Source organism: Festucalex cinctus, chromosome 4 (genome assembly GCF_051991245.1).
Source record: "Festucalex cinctus isolate MCC-2025b chromosome 4, RoL_Fcin_1.0, whole genome shotgun sequence".
NCBI classification, from domain to species: Eukaryota; Metazoa; Chordata; class Actinopteri; order Syngnathiformes; family Syngnathidae; genus Festucalex; species Festucalex cinctus.
Window position 1 is genome coordinate 32,348,664 of NC_135414.1, and position 18,967 is coordinate 32,367,630.

The 18,967-nt window shown below is 48.5% G+C and overlaps 2 protein-coding genes across 6 annotated transcripts; one reads left to right on the plus strand and one right to left on the minus strand.

The window, feature by feature from the left end:
- Positions 1 to 332: 332 nt before the first annotated feature.
- Positions 333 to 5,154, minus strand: nob1 (NIN1 (RPN12) binding protein 1 homolog). Its single transcript, XM_077520442.1, has 9 exons — positions 5,016 to 5,154; positions 4,057 to 4,189; positions 3,842 to 3,975; positions 3,698 to 3,769; positions 3,215 to 3,346; positions 2,978 to 3,142; positions 1,846 to 1,943; positions 1,625 to 1,769; positions 333 to 952 (listed from the first exon to the last, which is right to left on the minus strand). Exons 1-9 carry the CDS (start codon positions 5,082 to 5,084, stop codon positions 689 to 691), a joined length of 1,212 nt encoding a protein of 403 aa, XP_077376568.1. The 5' UTR covers positions 5,085 to 5,154; the 3' UTR covers positions 333 to 688.
- Positions 5,155 to 5,281: 127 nt separating this feature from the next.
- Positions 5,282 to 18,798, plus strand: wdr59 (WD repeat domain 59). Of its 5 annotated transcripts, XR_013283365.1 has the most exons (26): positions 5,287 to 5,478; positions 6,243 to 6,292; positions 6,658 to 6,793; positions 6,875 to 6,960; positions 8,253 to 8,333; positions 8,408 to 8,445; positions 8,580 to 8,668; positions 9,690 to 9,806; positions 9,896 to 9,973; positions 11,133 to 11,289; positions 12,094 to 12,173; positions 12,249 to 12,378; positions 12,739 to 12,896; positions 12,962 to 13,126; positions 13,194 to 13,289; positions 13,371 to 13,469; positions 13,543 to 13,664; positions 13,955 to 14,108; positions 14,990 to 15,123; positions 15,864 to 15,945; positions 16,017 to 16,129; positions 16,195 to 16,321; positions 16,510 to 16,664; positions 16,732 to 17,007; positions 17,044 to 17,096; positions 17,278 to 18,271. XR_013283365.1 is itself a non-coding variant. In XM_077520440.1 (25 exons), the coding sequence occupies exons 1-25, from the start codon at positions 5,425 to 5,427 to the stop codon at positions 18,511 to 18,513; spliced, it is 2,877 nt and encodes a 958-aa protein (XP_077376566.1). In that variant the 5' UTR covers positions 5,288 to 5,424; the 3' UTR covers positions 18,514 to 18,798. The 5 variants fall into 5 exon arrangements, 3 of the variants coding, with proteins under 3 accessions (XP_077376567.1, XP_077376566.1, XP_077376565.1); XR_013283364.1 differs by having other exon boundaries at positions 17,044 to 18,271; XM_077520440.1 differs by lacking the exons at positions 17,044 to 17,096; positions 17,278 to 18,271 and adding an exon at positions 18,278 to 18,798 and having other exon boundaries at positions 5,288 to 5,478; positions 13,194 to 13,286; positions 16,732 to 16,874.
- Positions 18,799 to 18,967: the final 169 nt, after the last annotated feature.

The following is an 18,967-nucleotide window of genomic DNA, read 5'->3' on the forward strand; positions in this document are numbered from 1 at the left end:
GTGCCATTCCCAAACAACGTTTGCTGGCGGCAATTTTTAATAACGCGCTCAGACACACAAGACCAGCGTACGGCAAGGGAAGAGGGACACACTACAAACTATTAGTCTCGGCAGCGTAAGAGCCATTTGGAAAAAGAAACCACATATCGCTTGGGCATCTAAAATGAGGTAAGATTTAGCTTTCTTTTATTTTCCTTTCCATTATGTTGCAAGCACCGTTCAAACAGGTGGACCATTCGAAGCGGTATGTCAACACATCCGCCATATTGGATGTGGCAATTGTATTGGCCCCGAAATCGGCAAACTATTAGTAAGATTGCGTCACAATGGGATAATATAATCAAAGGTTCTTTATTAGTCCTATAAATTGTGGCTTGATGATACAACTCCAAGGAGAAACTAAACGACGAATCTTTACAAATAGCTTCACTTTGCCTCGTCCAATATGGCTGCTGCGGCGTCAACGTACTACGACGGCGTTGCGGTCTACTCTGTGTATGTACGCAACTTTATTTATAAAGAAGACTTTGGTTAGTGGTTCATGATATCTTTATACATGTTGTCTCAAGGTGTACATATGAGGAAAAGGCGTGGCAATATTTGCTCACTGATTAGCGAGTTGAAAAATGGCCGGCTCGAATGTGAATCCGTTCCAAATTCCCGATTGGCGAGCGCAGAGTCCGGCACTTCATTTGTACTTCCCGCGGGCGGCGTTGGGGTTGGCCCGGCGGCGTCCGGCGCCGCAGTCGGCGTCTCGCAGCTTGAGGCTGGCGGCGCGGCTGTAGACGTCGTTCTGGCAGAAGGGCGAGGCCCCGCCGGCCGCGTAGTCCGGGTCCCAGGCGTCCGTCTTCTGCCGGGCCTTTCGCGACACGCGCTGCTGAGGGAAACGCTGGTCCTCGCACACGTGCGGGTTCTGGCTGTGCTTGCCCCCGCGCGGCAGCGGAAGACTGAACTGCAGACGCAGGCAAACAAAACGGCGCGTTGCTTAGCTTGCTTTGCACGCGTGTGCCGGTACAATGTCAAAAACTCTGCTTTTTTTTTCTCCTCCCATTAATCGATTGTATCGATATTTGATACACATGTTCCTCTTTGATGATATCACACGTGCTGAGGAAGTCATGGCTCACCCGTTTTCTGAGCTTTGGTCCGTAAACTGAGCCCTGATTGGTCATTACCTACTTCCTCAATACAGGTGATGTCATCATCATCAGTCGACAGACAGCAAGTAGAAAATTGACTTTTTCAAGGTATTCATTGGACATGAAAAATCATGAAATATGAACTGCTGAACACAAGTATCCCTTTAAGAAAGACACAAATTTGTTGACAGGAAGTGGTCCCGTTAAGAAGACATTTGTATTTGTTTAAAAAAAAATACACTAAAATAGTGTGAAGAAGTTTGAATATTGTGTTTCAGTGATGGAACAAAAGGAAGCGATTTTCTCCTGTCTTGAGCTGTTCGGAGACGATTGTGGATTTTTGACCGGACCAATATATGGATCATGGCGGTATCGTGAGATAATCGTCGTGTGACTGTTTTGGAGCGTCGGCGTTTGTTTTCACAAGATTTTGACGCGTCTTTCACGCGTAAACGCAATCGTGTCTTTGCGCGTTTGTTTGTTACCCTGAGTCCGCGCGGGTTGAGCACTTTGGGGTTGCTGGAGAAGTGCATGCGCACGCGTCCGTCCTGGTCCACGCCGACGCTGACTTTCTTCAGCGTCCGGTTGCCGCACTTGGGGCAAAACTGTTTGCTCATGTTGCTGGTGGTCCTGCAAACAAAACAAGCGGCGCTTTCAACCGCGTCACCCGTCAGGTAAGCGCGCGCTCGGACGTGTGCGTACTCACGCGAAGCAGGCGTGACATCGGAGGATGTAATTGCGAGCCTGCTTGATCAGCATTCCGTTGAGCGACACCACGTGGAGGCCCATCTGGATCAGAACGTTCTGAAACGCACACCATGACCACGATCGCACGGTGATGGGAATTTGGGAATTTTCATGTCACTTACTTTTGATTTCGTTTTCTTACATTTGGTTAAGTTTTGATTCGTTTTCAGGGTGCTTCTGTTAGCTTTTATTCGTTAAATGCTTAGTTTTGGTTGGGTTCAGTCATGGTTTTTTAGTGCATTAGTTGTGTGCAATATCTAAAAACCACCATGGGAGTGGCGTCATCTTTTGGTGTTTTTCTATTGGCTGCTGCAAGATGACATCACTACCGTGTGACACTTTCAAACGTCCTTATTCTGCTTCATATCAAAATAAAATCAACTTCACATCATCCATTCAGTTCATTACCAAAGACTAAAACAAAGGACATTTTTGATATTGTAGATAAGTTTTCCTTTTTTAAAAAGCATTTTATATCACATTGCTATATTACTAATAAGAAAATTATGAAATATTAATCATTTGTAAATTGTGCAATAAATGTGTTTTTTTCTCCCTGTACGACCGTTGCCGGAGTTTGGTCGGCATTAAGTCGGATTCGTTTCCAGTGAGGGTCGGACTCCGCCAAGGTTGCCCTTTCTCACCGATTCTCTTCATAGTTTTTATGGACACAATTTCTAGGCGTCCCGGTTTGGTGGTCTCAGCATATCGCACGTCTGCTTTTTGCAGATGATGTGGTGCTGTTGGCTTCATCCAGTCGGGATGTCCGACTCGCACTGTTGGCGGTTCGCGGTCGGGATGAAGTGGCTGGGGAGAGGGAAGTCTGCCTTTCCCTGCTAAAGCTGCTGCCCCCGCGGAAGCGGAAGAAGATGGATGGAACTACTTTTTTTGTGTGGGTACTAATTTAACATTTGCATTTGCATTTGTGGGCGTATTTTGCAGTATCACATCGAAAATCTTCATTGTGACAGGAAACTACTTTCAGTTTTCTTACACACCTGTCGGGGTGTGCTCGTTTATGCTGACCACGAGATTGCTGAGCGAGGCACACGCGTCGCATGACGGTCGCCGCGGTAACGCCGCTCGCTCACCTGCATGGCAAAGTCCGTTGTCAGGCATCCCACTTTGACCTGGGCAGCCGTCGTCCAATCGGACGAGTCCATCGTCATCTGCGCGATGTTGCCGGGCGTGATCCAACCTCCGCCGTCGTCGTCGTCATCGTCTTCATCGTCCTTCCCGTCATCTTCCTCCTCCCCCTGCGACAAGCAGCCATCAACGAGACGCTCCAACCAAGCTAACGAGCTAAGCTAACGTCACGTCGCAATGACCAGTAAAGCCAGCAGGTGGCGGTCAACGGGGGCCGGCGGTTGCCTCCAGAACAGGAAGCTGTTGAAGTCGTCGGCTTCCGTGGCGGGCGGTGACAGCGGCCTGCTCCTCACTTCCTGTTTGTGTTCCCAAGCCTGAAAAATGATGATGATGATGATGTCACAGGAAGCAGCTCAGCCACTTCCTGTCCTGACAACAACCCTAACATAACACAGGTACCTCGACTTACATGTTGAATTTGGGCTGTGATTTACTCGTATATCAAATCATAACTGAAAACCATCTCCAGAAGAAAATATGACAACTTTTGTCACAGCTATCAGATGACTCGTGTTGTAATCGAGTATTTGTGGCGTCATCTCGTCGGTGTCGCGACGTAACCGACAAGGTGTGATGGCAAGTACTGGATAATCGGCTCATTCGGATTTTGCGCACGGGAGGGAAAACGACATTTTCAAGCGGGCCAACCAAAGATGACCTCTGACCTTGGAGGGGAAATGGAATCCCGCCACGTCGACGGGCGTCTCCGGGTGGCGCCGCGTGTCGCTCACGTCCACCTGCAAAGCACAAGCGCAAGGCCACGTTGGCTGTGGGCGGGGCTCGAGAAGGGGGCGGGCTGGAGGGCTGACCTGGAGGCGGGGCTCCGCCCGCAGGTGCCCCGTCCCGACATGCTCCTCCTCCAGCTGCAACGTCAGCGCCAGAACTTTGATGTCGGTGGACGACAGGCTGGGGTAATCTCCCGTCTTCTTGGAGAACTCCGTCACTTGGGGGAGACACAAACGACGGCGTCAAGCCGTGACCGGCCGCGCGGGCCCCGCCCACAACCCGCCGCCGCCGCCGTTACCCAATCGGACGTGGCGGGCCGGAGGCTGTCGCAGGTTGAGTTGGTACGGGAGGACGGCCAGACTCCTCCTGGTGGCTTTGTCGCGGATCTCGTCCACCACCTCCCTCAACGTGTACACGTTCTTCCCGATGTCCTGAAACGCATCGCCAAATTGTCTACAGTCACCAGTTGCGCAATGCCGATATTCATTTGCAGTTAAAAAAAAAAAAAAAAAAAAAACTTTTTCTACAAAAATTGCAGAGCTTCCAGTGTCATTAGCATGTGTTAAGCCAAATTGAAAAAAATAAATACAAAGTTAAAAGATTTCTACTAAAATGTCAACATAATTGAAAAAAAGTGTCGGGAGTTCCTATTTTTGATCAAATGGAAACTGAAATGAATTGAATTTTCCGTGCATCTCAGCGAGTGACAAATACAAGCGAATGGAGCTCATTTGGGGCTTTTTGTTCGGGTTTGTCAAACGTTTCAGAAGATCTTGGCAGTGAAAAATGGTCTGAATATGTTCCAAATGTGGTCAAGAAAAATAAAAGGTGAACATCTTACAATTCCTGATGAAAAGCCCAAATTCTCTACTATTTTACTGCTTGATGTTTGGCGTTTTTGCCAAGCTAATATTTCATTACCAGCGTCTTTGTCACATTTTGGTGCATTAACAACACTACGACATGAAATCTTGTCGTTGTGGTGTCATCTTGTAAATCGAGGATTTATGTTGCGAAGTAATGTAGCAGCGTCGTAGTTGGAGTTTAAATGTATTGTAGTTGTGACAAAACCTACTTGTAAATAAATAAAACATTATCACGTCGGACTCGGCATATCGATATATGTGACGTCATCCGCGCGGTGATAAGAAATATCGAAACCGGTCGCCGGTCGGTGCGTCAGATAAGTTCGGCGGCATCGAGCAAGGTTTGTATTCGGAAGGTCGATGCGTTAAAAAAAAAAAAAAAAAAAAAGACCTGGAGAGGAGCTTTGTTCAAAAAAGCTCCCGCGTCTGCGACGACGTGCTCCACTCCGGGCTGCGCCATCTTACTTCGGTGCGCTTTCGCAGTCTGGCCAATCACAGAAGACCCTTCTCGTCACGTGGTTACGTAATTCATCTAGCGAAGACAACTTTATTGAAACTGCCCCGACACGCAAGCACGGACAAGCTCTGCGGAACAAAATTACAATTCGGAGAACAAACAATTTATCGGGATCATCCCTCTTTGTTGATTTTTTTTTTTTTTTTTTTAAGAATGTTTACAACTTCCCAGCTTTCTCGAATGCAGCATCCTTGGGCCGGGCTGGAGCATCGCGTGACGTCACATGACGGATGGACGGGTTTGTCACGTGACGGTTTGTTGACGTCCAGGCCGCTTGAACAAGATGGCGGCGCGCTGGAGCAGCGAGAATGTGGTTTTGGAATTTCGAGACGCGCAGGTTCGTGCGTTCGTTTTCTTTGTCTTCTTCCTTTTCCAGCTTGACCGAACTTTCTGCATCATCCATCACGCGGAAGCATCTTCACAAGTCTTTTTTTTTTAAATCATCTTTTTAAGTATTTTAGAGCGCAAACGTAATTTGTTTGCGAAAGTTGAAGAAAATCCTGCACACATTTCGTGTCAAGCAATACATTTGAAATCAACTTGAATTTGAATTATTGTGCAAAGGATGCATGAGCGACAGAGTTCCGACCCGCGATACGTTAACATTACAGTTACCGGACTGGAAAACTGCCAAACACAACATTTTGTTTTGTTTTGCTTTTTCTTTGTTTATTGTTTCCGTTTAATTGTTTCATGTTGCACCATCGGACGGAAAAAAAGTTCTAGTTGGGTAGGAAGAAGAGTCCGTTTTTTTTTTATTTCATTGTATCTGAGTCGTTTCCCTTTTTTTTTTTTAATTGAACAACTCTTTCAAATATACATCTGTATCAATGATCTATCCAAAAATGATGGCTTTTGTCATATAGCACGTTCGAAAAATGGTTGAGGAGTTTCTCCTTTCCCTTTGTCAAATTTGTACTTGGAACGCGTTGCTTCCACTTTTTAAGGAAGTTGATGATTGCAATTTGAGCCGGATGTCGTCAGGATGTTGTTTTGAGTGATCAAAAGTGTCCGTAGCTCAAGTCGATCTTGTTGTTGGTTGTGGAGCGAGCGCGCCCAACATCAACATTGTTGTCATGTTGTTGTGTTTGCGTTTGCCAGGCCACCACCATGTCCGTGGACTGCTTGGGCTCGCACGCGGTGCTTTCTGGGTAAGCTGTCTTCTTGCGCAATCCCTGAACCAACGGAAGCATGCATTCCTGTGTCTAGTTACAAATAGGTGTGTTTTAAATTTATGTCTAAAAGTTGAAATGTATGTTGAAGAAAAAAATCGACGAAACTGTCAATTTAGTCTACTAAAATTGCTCTTTATTTCTGTTGACTTAAAATTACTTTTGGTCGACTAAAATGGTATTAAAAGTAAAATACAGTCAGATGACTAAATTGTGCTAAAACTTGACTTGATTTGACTGGGGAGGCTGACAAATGGATGTCAATGCATCCGTATTTTTGCGGTGCCGTAACATGTGAGCAAGCGGGATTGTTGTTGTTGTTGTTGTTTCTTTTGGTTTGGCAGGCGTCGCTTCCTGTACGTGGTGAACCTGGAGACGCCGTCGGAGCAGGCCAGGAAGATGTCCCGCCAGAGCAAGTGGGACGTGGGCACGGTCCAGTGGAACCCCCACCGCTCTCAGGCGCACGTCTTTGCCGCATCGGTCCGTACCGTGACCGTCCCCTCCGGACGCCGAGCGATCGATCGAGCGTCGCCCGCTTTCACTGTGTGTGTGCGTTTCCAGAGCAACCAGCGAGTGGACTTGTACTCGTGGAAGGACGCGGGCGGAAGCGTGCGCACGTCGCTGCAAGGACACACGCGAGTCATCAGGTGTGAGTCCGATTGCGTCATGTGATCACGTCACATGATTAGGGGTGGGCACATTACCATATGATAGCCCATACGCACGGCGGCCATCTTGTTCCTCCCGCCTCCTCGCCAGCAGACGACTGTAAACTCTACGCTGCATGTTTAGGCTGGGAACGAAACGATATTCAATACAAGGCTCACGATGTCGATGATCTCACGATACAACGATGCCGCCATTATCCATATTTTGGTCAGGTCATAACTCCACCATAATCCACCATAAAACTACTCAAGACATAAAGTGATGGGTTTTTTTTTTTTGTACCATCACTGAAACACAATATTCAAACTGCTTTCTTTACTTTCGTATATTTAAAAAACAAAAAAACAAAAAACATATACAAATGTCTTCTTAACTTTCGGTCAACACATTTGTAAACATTACATCGTCTATTGTTTCATCGTATAAACTGTGACAATTTTTTTGTGTAACATTGCAAAAGTAAATCAATCAAATGGCTTCAATATTAAATCAATATTAATATTCCTCAGAAATGGTGTGCTTCAAACAATATGTCATCAAACATTCATATTGAAAATTTGAAAAACTGTCACAAGCGAAAGTCTTGTTTGCCTGAAGACTTGCGTCCATTTCCCCGCCGCTCTTCTGAGGCGCTCCCCCTAGTGGCCTGCCAAGTCATTGCTCAGTAAGTCATCAACAATGGAGCCGTTGATAGTGGCTGGATATGAACTAGAAATATCGCCATACTTGCGTAGGTGTATTGATAAGCTATCAGCATTTATCGCGATCTGGATATATCGTCACGCTCCCACATGTGACGTGGAGCGGTCATGTGATGAGGTGAAATTGCGTGTGCGCATGTGACATCACGTGACAAATGACGAGGGCGTGGCTTGCTATTTTGCATTCTCTTGGCTTCATCAAGTCGTGTGTAACAACTTTCAATCAATCTTCACATTCTTCTGTTGAAATGCTTCTTAGTAAGTCGCAGTGTCTCATCGCCGGTGAGCTATTTTTAGAACAGAGCTACTCATGTTGTCCTTGGGGCTAACTCGTACATGCTGGCACCATTTTTTTTTTTTTTTACCAAACCGTCCCCCTTCTTCCTCCTCCACGATGCGTAACTGCTCACCCCTCCCCTCTGTAATCTCCCAGAAGTGGGAAAACAAGTGAATTGGAGGCAACGAAGTCGAAGAAAGTGCTGAACATTTTCAAAGCGCTAATCACGCCTGCACCTAACGTGAAGTTGACGTGTTTTTTGTGTTTTTTCATCCTGTGACTTTGCGCGTAGCGATCTGGACTGGTCGTGCTTCGAGGCCGAGTTCCTGGTCAGCAGCTCGGTGGACACGTACATGTACATCTGGGACATCAGGTGAGACGGACGCTGCTAACTTCCTTAGCGGTAGCTTCCATCTGATTGATGATTTCTTTTTTTTCTCTCCACAGAGACGCGCGCAAACCGGCCGTGGCGCTTTCTGCTGTCGGTGAGTACAAACAAACAAACAAACAAATGCGACGACGATTCCCTTCCAAAACCGTGTCGGGGCGCGTGCGCGGCCGATGCGAGGCTAACGCACGCTGACAGACTTTTTTGTTTGTTTGCTTTTGCGGCGGTCAGCGGGCGCCTCGCAGGTGAAGTGGAACCGCAGGAACCCCAACGTGCTGGCGTCCAGTCACGACGGGGACGTGCGCATCTGGGACAGACGGGTGAGGACGCTCGATCGTATCCGGCCGTACTTAGTGCAAGCTGTTGAAGTCACGGGCGGCCATCTTGTTACTCCCGCCTCACCAGCACACGACCGTGTCAACGCTACACAACACGTCCAAAATAAACGACACGTGCTGCATATCGGCAGCAGGGTTATTATAATTTGGGAGGTTTTCCGTTTCATTAGTTGTCAGGGTGGTTTTGATCGTTTCATTAGTTTAGTTCTTGAAATAATAATAATAAATGCTTAATTTAGTTTCAGTATTAGTTGTATTTATTTATTTATTTAGAAATACGCAGTATTTCAAAACAGCACCATGGGAATGATGTCATCTTTTGGTGTGACACGCTTTCAGATGTCCTCATCATATCAAAATAAACGGACTTCAAATCCCATTGAAAATCAAAGATGAAAACAAAAGGAGATTTTTGCCATCATTCTAGTTGTGCTGCTTTAAAGACCCTCTTTTTCCTGTATCACTCAGTTCCTTGGACCCAAAATGAGATTTGGCAGCGGCATCTTTTCTTGAGTTACACTTGAATACAACAATATAAAGACAAGTTTCCTCCTGTACTAAAGATCATGAAGAATCTCGTTTCTTCATGTATTGAAGGCAACTTGTAACATTGTAGCTCATTTCAACGAGTGTTGTTCCGATACCGCATGAAAGGAACATGCCGATTGCGGTCGTTCCAAGCTAATCTGGGATTTTGGATGCACGACATTCGCTGATGCGCAGATGACGTGTTCATCCTATTGGCACTTGACTGCTCTGAACCAATGGCAGGACAGCGTTTTCATTTTGACCCTATTAATTGAAACCGTGAGAAATGATGCCGTTGGCACTAAAAGTGGCGTCTCAAATGGTGAGAAAGTTCCTTGGGAGGAGCAATATGGCGGCCACGCGACCTCAAAAGTCTTGCGGCTGTCCAGTCATCTAGATTTCCATATCGGTGGGTCTGATTGGGTGCGTGATGGTCGCGGCCCCTCCCACTGACGTCAGCTTGCGCGCGTTGCAGAAAGCCAACACGGCGTGCGAGTACGTGGCGGCGCACCTGTCCAAGATCCACGGCCTGGACTGGCACCCGGAGCACGAGTTCATCTTGGCCACCAGCAGCCAGGACAACTCCGTCAGGGTCAGACGGACAGACGGGCAGACGGACAGACGGGGGCGCGAACGTGCCAGCCCAACGCCGCTCGTTTAACACCGTTTGTCTTTTGGCAGTTTTGGGACTACCGGCAGCCCAGGAAGTACCTCAACATCCTGTCGTGTCAAGTTCCCGTGTGGAAGGCTCGATACACGGTCAGGACGCACCGCGCACGCCTGTCTTGCATCTGGCCGTCTGTCTGTCTGTCTGTCTGTCTGTCTGTCTGTCTTCATGCGTGCGCATGTTTATTGTGTGTGTGTGTGTTGAAAATGTATTTTTTGTGTCCTGTGATTATGTGCGTGCGCTAGCGATGTAACAATATCCAAACATCACAATATTGTGGGGAGGTTGGCGATATTTCCAAAACATCCCAATATTGTGCTTTTGTACATAACAGCAACGCATATTCATATTGAGGCACTTATTTGCTAATAATTGAGTTTGTCCACATATTGATTTGCTTCACCAGCATATTATTACGTTTGAAACATAGAAGGGCCAACTGAACATTTTTATTATTATATTGTGTAATATTTTTTATCTAGATTTGGTCTTTATTTATGAGTTTATATTTTTTGAATTTTTGTATTTATTCTTCATTATTATTAATTATTTAAAGGGATACTTGCCATATTCAGCAGTTCAAATTTTTGTTGATAATTAATGTGGTAACTGCATTGTTTTTCATGACATCACCTGTGCTAAACGACCAATCATGGCTCAGTTTACTGACCAAAGGTCCACCATGATTGGCCATGAGCACAGGTGATGTCATCATCAGTCGACAGCAAGTAGAAAATGAAGATATTTATTGTACATGAAAAAGAATGACATGATCAAATTCATTCTGGACAAAATGTTTTTACTGCTGAAAACGCTTCCATGAGTCAAGTAGAGTATCCCCAAACTGTACTGAAAATGTTAGCCACTGGAGGGTGCTAGAACTGCACAAATGGAATTATTATTATTATTTTTTTGAACGGATGCGTTGCTGACGTCAAAATTGTAATATCAGGATGTAATTGTGGTATGGCTGGTTTGTTTGTTTGTTTGTTTGTTTGTTTTTGCGGTCAGCCGTTTGCCAACGGCCTGGTGACAGTGATGTTTGTTTGTTTGTTTTTGTTTGTTTTTGCGGTCAGCCGTTCGCCAACGGCCTGGTGACAGTGATGTTTGTTTGTTTGTTTTTGTTTGTTTTTGCGGTCAGCCGTTCGCGAACGGCCTGGTGACAGTGATGTTTGTTTGTTTGTTTTTGCGGTCAGCCGTTCGCCAACGGCCTGCTGACAGTGATGTTTGTTTGTTTGTTTTTGCGGTCAGCCGTTCGCCAACGGCCTGGTGACAGTGATGGTCCCTCAGCTGCGTCGCGAGAACAGCCTCCTGCTGTGGTCCACGCTGGACCTCAACAGTCCCGTGCACGCCTTCGTGGGACACGACGACGTCGTGCTGGAGTTCCAGTGGCGGCCGCAGAAGGAAGGTCAAGGGTCGCGCACGCCCACGCACACTCTTGTCGCCTCCTTCCCGCACTTTGAGCGCAATTTGGCAAATTGCCAGCCCGCAGATTTGGATTGGAAGCAAACTCGGCGTTCTTGTTGATAGTGATGATCTCGCAACCCGAAAGGTCAAATTGGAGGTCAATCGATGGGAGCGGGCAGGTGCGAGTTTGGTTGGAACGATTCCAAAGACGATCATTTTCAAGATTGCTGCACATTTGACCTAAATTGACCTCAGATATTTCTGATTGCATCAAGGTTATCTTCGTCAACTCACATTTCAGGAACAAAAACCAAAACCGAAAATGCTTTTTCAAAAACCAAAAGTGACGTTTAAAAACGTTTAAATTTGCTCATGAATTGAATTCATGAGCCTTTGGGTCGATTCATTTTTCGATAGGAACCGAAAGAAGGACAAGTGACATCATCTTGCAGCAGCCAATAGAAAAGCACCAAAAGATGACGACGTCACTCTCATGATGCTTTTTTAAAATATTGCCCACAAGTTTTTGAAACGAAAACTAATACGGAAACGAACTAAAACGAAGCATTTGTTAAATAATTCAAACTAAGCAAAGCAGCCTGAAAACTAAATGTAAAAAAGGAAGTCATTGAAATGAACAATGTCCAAAGTATGACGTGATCAGTCAATATTTTGTTGTTGTTGTTGTTTTTGAAATGATGTTCTGAGGCCGATTTTCAAACGTTTGTCGTGGACGCGACCGCCGTCGTCCGACTTGCGGCCAAAGTTGAAAGGTGGCGGCCGTCCTCCATGTTTTGTGTGGCAGCCTGTCAAGACTTCCAGCTGGTGACGTGGTCCCGAGATCAGACGTTGAGGATCTGGCGGGTGGACGCGCAACTGCAGAAGGTCGCTTGCCGCTCGTCAGTCGCTCGCCGGACCCGAGCGCTGTCGTCACGCCCGCCGCTTCTTCTTCGCTTGCAGCTGTGCGCCAGCCACCTGCCGGACGAGCTGATGGACGGGATGGTCGCCATCTTGGAGGCCGACAAGTCGCCGCCGTCCGGCGATTCCGATGGGCAGCGCGCCAGAATTCCGCTCTCGCAACATCTGCACGGTCAGGCGGCAAACTTTTCAAGGGGTGCTAATACTTTTGCAAGGCAACGTATATTTTCAATGCGGAGTCGCTGCATGGAACGATGATGTCGTTTCGGGAAAACGCAAACGACTCGTGTTGATTTTGAGATGTCAATTTCTCAATCGTGCTTGTTAGTCAACCTCGTCTCATTTTTATTTACTCGACTATAAATTGATCATTTTAGTTTGTATTTTAGAGTCAACAGACGTTTTAGTCAGGAGAATCATTTTTTCACCCTTTTACATTTTTGTAGTCAGCAGATATTTTTTGTCTGTGTCGAGTCGTCCGTCCGCGTCGTCGGAGCGCCTCGGTCACGCCTGCCTGCGCTCCGTCCCCCAGATCAAGATGGCGTCTCGATGGCGGCCGGCGGGCTGGAGGACACGACGGCGACGACGACGGCGACGGCGACGGCGGCGGCGGCCTCGTCCGGCCTGGCTCAAACGCTGCAGCAAGAATTTTCTCTGGTCAACCTGCAGATCAGGAACGTCAACGTGGAGGTGAGACGAGCGTGTCGGATGTGGTCCTGATGGCGGATTTTTCATTTGTCTCCGTTTTGTTCCAGATGGACGCCGTCAACTGCAGCTGCGTGGTGTCGGCCCACTTTGGGCCTCATCAGGTCCGCCTGCTGATGAAGTTCCCGGGTCAATATCCCAACAACAGCGCCCCCACCTTTCAGTTCATCTCCCCCACCAGCATCTCCGCCGCCATGAAGAGCAAAATACACAAAGTTAGTGAGCGGGAGCCCCTCAACGCCGCCGCCGCCAACGCACGCTCACGTGCGGTTGCTCTTTCAGGTCCTGACAGACGTGTCCCTGCAGAAGGTGAAACGCAACCAGAACTGTCTGGAACCGTGCGTGCGCAAGCTGGTGTCTTGTCTGGAGTCTCACGTGGTGAGAAGGTGCTCATGAGCCGACACGCTAACGAAACCCAAAGTCAACAAACGTCTGTCTGTCCGTCTGCGCTCCTGACAGGAGGACAGCCCGTCCTCGGGACCTTTTGTGCTGTCCAATCCCGTGGCGCCGACGCTGCAGGCCTTCCCGCGAGTCACCAACACGTACGGATCCTACCAGGTGAGACGAATCAAAGAAATCAGCTGAGGTCGTTTGCAAACGAGCCGCCAACAGGACACGCGCGCGTTTGCAGGACGCCAACATTCCCTTCCCGCGCACGTCGGGCGCTCGCTTCTGCGGCACCGGCTGCCTGGTCCACTTCACCCGGCCCATCAGCATGCACCGCGTGGCCCCGCCCACCGAGCCCACGCCCAGGTAGCGTGCATCTCATCCACTCGTCTGTATTTGAGGACTGGATAGGCCGCCGTGTTGCTCCTCCCAAGAAGCATCCCAACATTTACAGGACTGAAATTGAAGAATCTTTTTTTTTTTTACTTACTTACTTACTCGGTAAACGCCTCATTTGTACGTGTAGCATATGAGCGGGAGGAGCAAGATGGCCGCCCTGTGGCTTCAACGGCTCGCACGGGCGCGTATGGGCTATCCGCTCTTATATACAGGTCGGCGTGCGTATTGAGCTGTTGGCATGCGTGTGATTGCGGCAGGTCGCTGTCGGCGCTGTCGGCGTACCACAGCGGCGTGTTGACGCCCATGAAGATTCGCTCCGAGTCTCAGAACACGCTGCGACTTTACAGCGGCAGCCCCACGCGGGCCGACAAAGACGCCGTGTCCATCTCCTCCTTCTACTACAAAGAACGGGTGACGCGCACGCACGCACGCACGCACGCACGCACCTTCCAACATGACCTTCGCCCTCGCAAATTGAACCAGAGGTGGAAAATTCCGGCAGTCGTCGATTCCCGCCAATGGCCACGCGCGCCTTTCGGTTACTCACGTTAAGCCATGAAAATTTTGTCATGACTTTTGCTTGCGAGTTGTTGAACGATTTTTTTTTTTTTTTTTTAGACAAACATCACGCTGTTTCCACACACACTCGCGTCCTCAGATATTCACGCGCCTGTTCATCCTCCGTCCACAAGGAGGCAGTGTAGCGCTCTCCATTGAACAGGAAGGAGCCGTTTCTCATTTCAAATTGGACACAGAAATCGAGTTTTGACCTGACCTTGCATTATGTTTATTTTGCGCACGTCTCGAAACCAAATGTTGTTTTGCCTTCGCTCGAAAGACGCACTTCTTCTGCTCTTAATGTTCTTCTTTCTTCATCATTTTGACACAAATCTCTCTCCAAAACGGAAAAAGTGAAATTAAAATGCAAGAAACCATTTAGTTAACAAAATAAAATCAACACGAAAATGCTTTTGAAAAAACGAAAACTATCATGAGAGCAAAAATGTGGTTTTGTTTTCATCTTTGGTCAAGAATTGAATTGGGATGATTTTTCACGTGATTTGAAGTCCTTTTATTTGGATCTGAAGCGAAATAAGGCCGTTTGAAAGCGTGTCCCACAGAAGTGAGGTCATCGAGCAGCAGCCAATAGAAAAGCAGCAAAAGATGGTTTTTGAATATTGCACACAAGTAATCCACATTTCAAAAGAAAAAGAAAAAACCTCCAACTGATTCTGAAACTAACAAGCACTCGCCAAAAGGCGGGATTTGACGATTGCGTGTCCTCCCGGCAGAAATCGCGGCGCTTCAAGAGCAAGCGCGACGGCGCCGACTGCGGCGCTCGCTCCATCAAGCTGGCGGGGAAGGTCATCGTCCAGGAAATCTCCTGCCTGCTTCCCGTACACAAAGTTCTGGGCGAGAATTACACGTGAGTGGGCGGAGCCTCAATCCTCTCGCCACCAAAACGCCGTCACAGGACTGCAATGGGCGATGGTGGATTAGGGACTCGGAGAAATTGTTTTTTAAGAATATCCCAAATTAATATTCCGAAATTTTGGAAATTTGGAAAGTGGCAAATCTGTAAGGAAAAAAAAACTCACAAATGTGTGAGATTAGAAAGTTTTGTGCAAATTTGCCACTTTGGAAAGTCGTTTAGAAAGTTGCCAATTTCTGAACTCCCAAATTTACGACTTTTTTTCTTGCAAATGTTCCACTTTCTAAAGTTTTTTTCTCGGCATATTGCCGCCGCTTTCTAAAAAAAAACGATTGATCCGTGGCCCTCATACGCCGTCGTGCGACTGCTACTGTAGAAAATTAAAAATTAATTGAAAAAAATAGGAAAAAAATGAGACTATTGTGTTTTTGTACATATGAATGAATGATGGGGGAGGGACTGATAGCATCTTTTTATGTTTTGGCCTCATTTCTTTCTTTTTTTTTGTTGACTGGTAAACAATGTTTGGAGCGTGGCCGGCCCGCCATGATCCCGAGTGCAGGAGCGCAAGTGCTTTAGCACAAGTGCGGCTAGCTTGAAATGGGGCCTGCTATGGCTAATCCAATGAAAAGCATTCCACCGCCGCCTTGTGATGGTCGCGCACGCCGGCGAGCCAGCGAACGCGTGGCGGGTCTTCCCCGTCGGCCGAGCTAACGTTTCGCTGTCGCCGTCAGCCTGAACATGCGCGACACCGAGGACACCTGTCAGAAGAACGGCGCCGCCGCCCTGGCCGCCGGACGCCGCGACGTGGCCAAGGTACGTGCCGGGCCCCGGGCCACGCCCACATCGGCATCAGACGTCGTCACCGTGTGCTCGCGTGCGCTCAGGTGTGGGCGTTGGCCTGGGCGGCCCTCGGCGGCGGCCTGAGTCCCGACTCGGACCCGGACGCCGACGCGCCCTGGGCCAGCCATCCCTTTGGGCGCCACCTGCTGGAGACGCTGTGAGTTGCCGCCGCCGCGCTAAGCTGCCGTCCGCAAGCTAACGTTGCCGACGTGCGTGCGCCAGCGTGGAGCACTACAGTCACATGAGCGACGTGCAGACGCTGGCCATGCTGTGCAGCGTCTTCGCCGACTCGGACGCCGAAGCCGCGCCGCCGTCCCGACAAGCTGCGCTGCCGCCGCACACGCGCTACGTGAGTATGGCCGCGCCGCTTTGTTTGCATATTTTTCCGCTCTTTTGTCTTGGGGTTAGCGTAGCGTCAGAACGCACCAATGACATGCTGACGTGAGCCAAATGCGGAAAGGTCGGGCAGAGGTCACATTTGGCCACGCAAGCGGCCGGCGCGCTCACAGGAAGTGACATCACGCCCCCTCTGTTCAGTCCGGCCCCAGCGAGTCGGCGCTGGCGTTGGGATGTCGGGACCCGCCGGAACAGACCAACAACGTGGCCCGCAGCGAGTCTCCCGAAGACGGTCGCCACGGTAACCAGGGCCACGCCGAGCCGCGGGAGCGCGAGCGGCACGACTTGAACAAAAGGTGAGACCCCAAACAAACGACGACAAAAACGCACCCCGTTGATGATGTCACGTCCTGTCACCCGCAGACTTTTGGACCCCACCAACACGCCGCAGTTTGACGACTTCAAGAAATGTTACGCAGAAATTCTCTATCGCTGGGACCTTCGAGACAAACGGGCCGACGTGCTCAAGTTTGCTTCCTGTGCGCCCGAGCCGCATCAAGGCGTCGGTACGACGTTGCGACATCCTCGCTCTGATAACTTCTTCTTTCACATCCCTCCAGGCTCATTTTCTCAATCACATTTGTGCTAACTTCCTGTTTGCCGTTTGTGCTAACTTCCTATTTGACTTCTGTGCTAACTTTCTGGACAAGTTGCATGCTAACTTCCATGCTAATGTTCTGTCCAACTTGCGCGCTAACTTCCTGTTTGCCGCTGGTGCTCATGTCCCGTTTGATGTTGGCGCTAACTTCCTGCGTGACGTTTGTGCTCATGTCGTGTTTGATGTCCAAGCTAACTTCCTGTTTGACTTCTGTGCTAACTTTTTGTCCAAGATGCATGCTAACGTCCATGCGAACGTTCTGTATGACTTGTGCGCTAACTTCCTGTTTGCCGCTTAGTGCTCATGTCCCATTTGATGTCGGCGCTAACTTTGACGTTTGTGCTAATGTCGTGTTTGATGTCCGATCTAACTTCCCATTTGACATCCGTGCTAACTTCCTATTTGACTTCTGTGCTCACTTTCTGTACAAGTTGCATGCAAACTTCCATGCTTTGACTTGCGCGCCAACTTCCTGTTTGCCGCGAGTGCTCATGTCCCGTTTGATGTTGGCGCTAACTTCCTGCGTGACGTTTGTGCTCATGTCGTGTTTGATGTCCGAGCTAACTTCCTGTTTGACGTCTGTGCTAACTTTTTGTCCAAGATGCATGCTAACGTCCATGCGAACGTTCTGTATGACTCGTGCGCTAACTTCCTGTTTGCCGCTTAGTGCTCATGTCCCATTTGATGTCGGCGCTAACTTTGACGTTCGCGCTAATGTCGTGTTTGACGTCCAATCTAACTTCCTGGTTGACATCCGTGCTAACTTCCTATTTGACCGCTGCGCTAACTTTCTGTCCAAGTCGCATGCTAACTTCCATGCTAATGTTCTGTCCAACTTGCGCGCTAACTTCCTGTTTGCCGCTGGTGCTCATGTCCCGTTTGATGTCGGCGCTAACTTCGTTTGACGTTCGTGCTCATGTCGTGTTTGATGTCCGAGCTAACTTCCTGTTTGATTTCTGTGCTAACCTTTTGTCCAAGATGCATGCTAACGTCCATGCGAACGTTCTGTATGACTCGTGCGCTAACTTCCTGTTTGCCGCTTAGTGCTCATGTCCCATTTGATGTCGGCGCTAACTTTGACGTTCGCGCTAATGTCGTGTTTGACGTCCAATCTAACTTCCTGGTTGACATCCGTGCTAACTTCCTATTTGACCGCTGCGCTAACTTTCTGTCCAAGTCGCATGCTAACTTCCATGCTAATGTTCTGTCCAACTTGCGCACTAACTTCCCGTCTGCTGCTGGTGCTCACGTCGCGTTTGACGTCGGCGCTAACTTGCCGTTGGTGCTCGGCTAACGTTGTTTTTCTTGCAGAGTTGTGCGTGTTGTGCTGCCACTGCGGCAGTCCCAGCCGCGGCACTCAGTGCGCGGCGTGCAAGCGTCTCAGCTTCCAGTGCGTGGTGTGTCACGTGGCGGTGCGAGGCTCCTCCCACTTCTGCCTCAGCTGCGGCCACGGCGGCCACACGACTCACATGATGGACTGGTTCCGGAAGCAGGACCAGTGCCCGGCCGGCTGCGGATGCCGCTGTCTGCAGCAGAGCAGCTTCTGATGGCCGTGCCGGCGACCGCCGGCCGCACCGCTCACGGGATCAGGCGCCGGATTGGTCGCCGCCAGCCACATGACCTGTGACACCAAACGCCAGACTCTTATTGTGGATTGGATGAAGAGCAGTTGAGTTTATTTCCTGGAAAATCTTGCCAAGACATCACACACGACGGAAGAAGAAATCATAACGCGTGACCAATCGATAGAAAACGTCTGGACAACACTCAATTTGTTAACATTGTCCCATATCTATTTTGAAATGCATTAAAAGAGTTCAAACAAAAATGAAGTGCCATTTGAAGGTCATATGTAGGCATTCATCTCAATATATTTATTTCAAAATGGATTATAATATATACTCAATTATGATATATAGTTAATAACACTTTTTGTCCTTCTGAACATATTGAACATATTTCAAGAAGGTTGAAAAGGACCGTGAAGATGTCACTTGAATT